The following is a 6,500-nucleotide window of genomic DNA, read 5'->3' as shown; positions in this document are numbered from 1 at the left end:
TTTATGTTATAATTGGGTTTTGTTCAATTGTACATTTGCATGTTTCCACAATGTTTAATGTTAATTTGTTTTCATATAAAGCACATTGAGTTGCCCTTGTATTAAATGTGCTACACTAATAAAGCTTTATGCTTAAGATATCCTCAGATCGTCAGAATGAAGTTGTAGATATATCTGAACATGGAATTAGAAATATCTACAATTCAGTTGCAGATACGATAGTAGATATCTATATTTGTGGCATCATTTTGACTAGTAAAATCTAAGGCTGAACAATTTAATATAAATATTGAACTGTGATTGTTTTAACAGAAATTGTGATTTGATTCACGATATCGGAGGGAATGGTCATTTCAACATAATTATACCCATTTTCATTTGAATAACATATTTTAAATGATTATTGTGTGATATTGTTGCACATCTGTGAGAAACAAAGATGTTTTCTTCAGTCTGTAGCATATGATGTGTCTAGGTCAGGACAATATTTAATCTATAATGAATAATTTGAAACACATTTTGGCTTTAAGAAAATTGCAGTTGCAGGCCACATTATTGATTCAATTTCGATTAATTGTTGAGCCCTAATAAAAACTGAATTGCAGATATCTGAAATTGTAGTTTTAACTAGTCAAAATGACGTCTGTGAAGGAAATTCCAGATCGTCAAACTTAGCGCTGATTTTTGCCTAAATACAAAACAACGTTGTTCTGTGCTATGTTTGTCCTTTGGAGACTGTCTGTTCTCCGACTTAATGTGTGTGCAAATTTAAAAGACTGTTCTGCAATGTTATTGAACCTTTCTGTGGCTATTATATGGTAAATCAATAAGTTATTTTCGGGAAAGAGTTGCCCTCTTAACAATTTGAAGACACTTCCTGCTTACCGTCAGTGAGTGGTCACGTGACAACAACGTCGTAACCTACGTCCTGCGTGACGTCTCATGCTATTGTCAACGAGCGAGCTCAACCAGGAAGTTATAGAATCCTAGCTCAAAGAAGGGTTATTTTCTCATCGTTGAGCCGAAGAAACACAAATAAAATAGCGTTAATTACAAAAGGTAACGTCGAGAATATGAAACTGTTGATGTTTGAAAGTTCGCCCACTGTAGATAATTAGTAAAGTGCCTCTGAACAAGAGCAGAATGGATATCTTCAACATCAGTGGAGGCTCATACACGGTGAGACACAGATATTCATTGGTTTAATCGTATTTACTTTTACAAAAAATATTCAATGTATATGAAAAACGAAACGAAATAGCGCTGCTTTGTGTCACATCATGTCTGTCAAAAGTCAATAAAGTACTACATAGTACCAAGGAAAGAAAATATTTATTTTTAGAAAACAAATGAGAAATTTCTAGTTCTGTTCATTTGTTTTGAAGCAGTTTTCTATCAGTGTTATTAGTTGTGCTGTTATTTTTTTTACTGTTCATCACAGTGTGAGCTAATCACTTTAGTCTATTTAAACACATAACAACTTTGTTTTTTTTTCCCATCTGTGCATTCTAAACATGTTTTTCTTCTCTAGGAAAATCTCATCGGGACTTTACTCTCTATTTTTGGGAACGTGCTCGTTAGCATCTCCTTAAGTATTCAGGTACTGAGATTCTTTTTTTATAAAATAAAATTTAAAAATAATAATAGAAAAAAAAAAACCTCTTAAATGTACTTTCAGTATTTTTTAACTTCACCACTAAGTCAGTATCATTCACTTTCATGTGTAAAAATAGGCGAAAGGTCATGTTTTAAGAAATCGTACCTGACAGGCTGAGCTGTCTCTGCCGTATCATTATCGGCCTTCAGACAATGGCTTTGTGGACAAAATCATTTTATCATAAGTCATTTAATTAGGGCTGCAACTCACAATCTGTCGATTATTTTCTCGATTAATCGAGTAATAATTTGGACCATAAAATGTCATGAAATGTTGATCAGTGTTTCTCAAACCTGGAAATGATGTTCTCAAATGTCTTGTTTTGCCCACAAACCACAGTTTAAATTATTTATTTGTTATATGGAGCAAAGAAAACGAAAAATATTCACACTTCAGACGCTGAAAAAATAGAATTTTTTTTTTAAAATTTTTAAAGAACACACACAAACTGGTGACTCGATTATCAAAATACTTGAGGATTGAATCCAGCAATTGTTTCAGTCCTAATTTTAGTCCTACAGTCAATGTCTTCCTACACTAAATGTTTGCTCTAAGCTTTGTGTACTTCAAAAGTGTTTCTGTTTACCTTCTGTCATTCACTGCTGTCATACCTGCATACTCACAGAAATACAGCCACGTGACATTAGCTGGAGCGAAGGATCCACGTGCCTTCTACTCCACTAAAACCTGGTGGTGTGGTTTTGTACTGACCTGTCTTGGGGAAGGGGCAAACTTTGTCTCTTATGCCTACGCCCCACTCGCCCTCATAGCACCTCTCAATGCTGTGTCTGTTCTGAGTGAGTATTTTCAAGTCCATTGTACTACTGCTGGTGGAGAATTTGGAAGATAAATTAACATTGCAGGAAAAACAAACAAGCAGCTACTCACAGAAAGGCCACTGTCACTAGAATACATGGAAAGAGTTAATTGGAAAAGCTGTATAAAATCTTTTAATTTAGCTTTTTTTTTCATTTGCAGCTAGCTCAATTTTGGGTCTTATTTTCCTGCGTGAAAAATCTAAACCAAGTGACTTTGCAAGTAAGTTCAACATATGTGTATGTGACTGAATGAGTGAAAGAGTGTGTTCATATATACAACATACTGAACTATCTTTCTGTCTTAAACAGTACTGTAGCTTGAGGTAAAATTCTACCTACTGTGTCATATTTTCATTAACACCCTGCAAGATTTTCCTCCTTCACAATACTAGAGGCTATTAGTTATGTATTGTATGTTATTTCAGAGCGCTATGGGCTGTCCTTCCTGGGCTGTGTCATAATCATAGGAGGAACATACCTCTTTGTAGCCTTTGGACCAAACACTCATGAAAAACTCCAAGCAGAGAACATTGTGAGGCACCTCGTAGGATGGCCTGTTCTCTTGTATCTGGTAAGAAATGTTTATTCACACTGAAGCAGTCTCTACATAATATTTCTCATATTGTTTTCATCACTACACATGAATGAAAACTACACAATCCTTTTAGTGTATTGTGAGAAATATGTTTCTGCACTGTCATCATTTAGAAGCAATGCAAGAACACTGCTGTACAGAATATGGTGACTCCCTTGTTCTATTACTGCTGAGCTGGTCAGAGGTATTGATTCAGTTTAGTGTTTACTTTTGATGCAGTTAGAATGCAAACATCCTGTGCCGCACAGTCAGTGTGAGTCTGTTTGTGAACACTCGTTCACTTCACCTTATATAACGTGTACAATAGACTTTTCAACAGTGACTACTGAGATATCAATTCCTTTTCTGACACACCCACCCCCAGAATCATAACAGGGTTAAATTATCTTATGTACTAGTGTTATTTAAAAGCACACTTCTGCTGTAATCTACAGTATTGGTCTTACAGTGTTGCATTTCCATTTCTTTAGTTTTGTTGTCCAGTGATATTATTCAGCATAAATGTTTGTCTGTGGCTGTTAAATATGTTTTTCTTTCCTTCACTTCCTGACTGTTTTGTTTATTTGAAAGTAATTTATTGTTGCTCTTATCCTTACTGGCAGCTCCTGGAGATCATCACGTTCTGCCTGCTTTTGTACTTCTACAAACGGCGTAACACTAACTATGTCGTTATTATTCTGCTGCTGGTCGCCCTACTTGGTGAGTCTGCAGCTTTAAAGCCTGTCAATTTCATGCGGTCTCTTGGGTCAAGCTATTACAAGGCCTTAATGGAATACATTACCATGTTGTAAAGTTACTGAAAGTTTCGGTGTTGTGTCTCTAACTGTGCTCGTTGTTGGTACACAGGCTCTGTCACAGTCATCACAGTGAAGGCGGTGTCGGGCATGTTGGTACTCACCGCCGAGGGCAACATGCAGCTCGACTACCCCATCTTCAGTGTCATGCTTGTGTGCATGGTGGCTTCAGTGGTCTTCCAAGCCAGGTGAGATACTGGAAGACCAAAATAAAGTGTTTTTTTTATGAGTTATAAAAACAGAAGTCATTGTCTTTTTGATAGGATTCCTTCTAACCAAAACAAGGGTCATGGGACTGTTGCGTTCAGGTGCTCCTCTTCCATCTCCACAGAAAATGTTAGAATAATACCATGAATCTGCAACGGGAGGTGTAGTCATAAATCATAGGTGTTGCCAATATGTGGATATATTGCTCAGGACAGGCTAGACCTGTTGTTGGACAAATAACTCAACTGTATTTGCCAATTCTTTGCAAAAAGTGCCCTAAAAAACTTTACATGCATTGTAACCTTTTGAAATAGCTGCTGCAAGATCAAGCGTTTCCCAAAAACAGCTTGTGAAATCCTTGAAGGACTGAATAGTCACTGTCCACATTGCACGCCTTGATAAACATTTTTGTGTTATTGCCTCCTTTAGATTTCTCACCCAAGCCTGTAAGCTCTACGATTCCTCTCTGATTGCTAGTGTCAACTACATCCTCTCCACCACCATTGCTGTGGGAGCTGGTGAGTTGTGACATTCTCAAGGCTCTCTGAAGCATCAGAACATGAAAATCAGAACATCATCTCCTGTGTGTCTCTCTTCTGGTTTTAGGAGCGGTGTTTTACTTAGAGTTTATGAAAGAAGATGTCCTTCACATCTGCATGTTTTCATTGGGGTGAGTCATCATCCTTCACTGTTTGTTTTCACGGAAGAAATGTATACCATGTCACACTTGGGTTTTTCCCAGCAAAACAAATTATGGCTAAATTATGTCCGCTGCTTCTGTTTCACGGTCCTGGTAATATGCCTCATCTTCACACTGTCCTGAATTGTTGATGAGACAATTAAATAGAACAGAGACATTGATGTTGTTATTCGTCACAATCTGTGCTTCTTTTATTATCACATGCTAAGGTGTCAGCTGGTTAAAGAAATTCCCATAGAAAGTAATATTTGCCTTGATTTATTTTTTGATAATTCACATTGAAATATTTAAAGCTTTGACTGATTATGTTGTGCTTTGTACAGAACTGCGTTGTGTTTCTTGGGAGTCTTTCTCATCACCAGAAACAGGAAAAAGCCCAAGACCTTTGAGCCGTATGTCACTATGGACATGACTAAAGGTTTGTATGAACTTCACTTAAGAGCTAAAAGTTGTTATACAGTATATTTAGAATGAATGGAGATGAACTTTAGTTCGCAAAGTTAAATATTTAACATTTCTGAAAACTAATAGAAGGTAATTTAACACAAAACACTAGGCAGGAAACATTGTTGACGTTTTCTTGAAGTTTCAGCTCTGCAGTTCCTTTTTAGAGGATTTTCACTAAGAACCTTTTCATCACCAGGTGTGCCGACTATTCATGACAAGGGCCTGATGGTGCAACCAGAGTTTGGTGCTTCTTTCTCCTATGGGGCTCTGGTCAACAACGATGGAATGGCTCCTGTGACTCTACCAGTCACCGACCTTGAACAATCCCCTGACGGCCCTAACTCCACTCATATATCTTATGACCTTCCTGACCTGAAGAAAGATTAGAACCAAAGATTTCTTTTCGTTATCTTTCTTTACTCAGTTAAACCATAACCTGCATTCAAGGACCTTGAAAAACCAAACGAGTCATGGTTGGTCGTTTTCACACGTACAACAGACCAGCAATTCTCCCATAAGAAAGCGTCCACTGGGTGTTTATCACTTTGCACTTCTCTCCAGTTACGTTTTTTATAAGGGGGCAAGATGTCTGCTGTATTCATTCCTAAATGAAAAGAAGAAAGTTAATGCTTGTGGATGAAGACCGCAGAAAGGGGCTTACTGCCTCGCACTGTGACTTAGTTTGATATTTGCAGATAAGACTCACTCTCACGACTGTTAAACAGGTTTGTTCTCATTCACTCATGTATATGGGAACATGTAGTATCTGTACTCCCTTTCAGGATTTTAAGTTACTCCCTAACGTCCAGGATCAAGTAACATGAAGATGTAGCTGCAGATTTTTCAAACTTGCCAATGAACATTTGGATTTTTATTCTTTGCCTCTTCTACAAGTGGTTTTCACTCCACAGTGTCTTGTTCTCTGGGTTTAACTGTAGTTAGTGACTAAACAATGGGTGCAATTGTTTTTATTTATTGTATTTATTGATTTTCAACTTTGTTCTCAATGTGCCTTGAAAGGTAGCTTTACACTGGACACCGGTCAACTGCAGTAGGTCTATTCCTGTCAAGAGTAAATATAAATAATAAATAAGTTTGAACCTTTGAAATGTGTAAGTATTAAAAACGTAGCAGACTTACAAAGGTGGACATCTTACATTTTGAAGTCAAAAATTCTGATGACAAATTTAGAAAAAAAGTTTGTGGCTAATGTACATACAGTAAGACACATTTTGTCTCTCAGCTTTAATTTGACTATTACTATTGAGGAATTAAAGCATTT

General features: G+C 36.9%; 1 protein-coding gene across 1 annotated transcript; it reads left to right on the top strand.

Annotated features, from left to right (window-relative positions):
• Positions 1–950: 950 nt before the first annotated feature.
• On the top strand, positions 951–6,323 carry nipal3 (NIPA like domain containing 3). Its single transcript, XM_044046779.1, has 11 exons — positions 951–1,179; positions 1,532–1,600; positions 2,283–2,454; positions 2,636–2,695; positions 2,901–3,046; positions 3,673–3,769; positions 3,917–4,052; positions 4,501–4,589; positions 4,678–4,741; positions 5,095–5,189; positions 5,415–6,323. Exons 1-11 carry the CDS (start codon positions 1,144–1,146, stop codon positions 5,603–5,605), a joined length of 1,155 nt encoding a protein of 384 aa, XP_043902714.1. The 5' UTR covers positions 951–1,143; the 3' UTR covers positions 5,606–6,323.
• Positions 6,324–6,500: the final 177 nt, after the last annotated feature.

The sequence above is a fragment of the Solea senegalensis genome, linkage group LG16 (genome assembly GCF_019176455.1).
Source record: "Solea senegalensis isolate Sse05_10M linkage group LG16, IFAPA_SoseM_1, whole genome shotgun sequence".
Classification (NCBI taxonomy): domain Eukaryota; kingdom Metazoa; phylum Chordata; class Actinopteri; order Pleuronectiformes; family Soleidae; genus Solea; species Solea senegalensis.
This window is presented reverse-complemented; position numbering and strand designations above follow the sequence as displayed.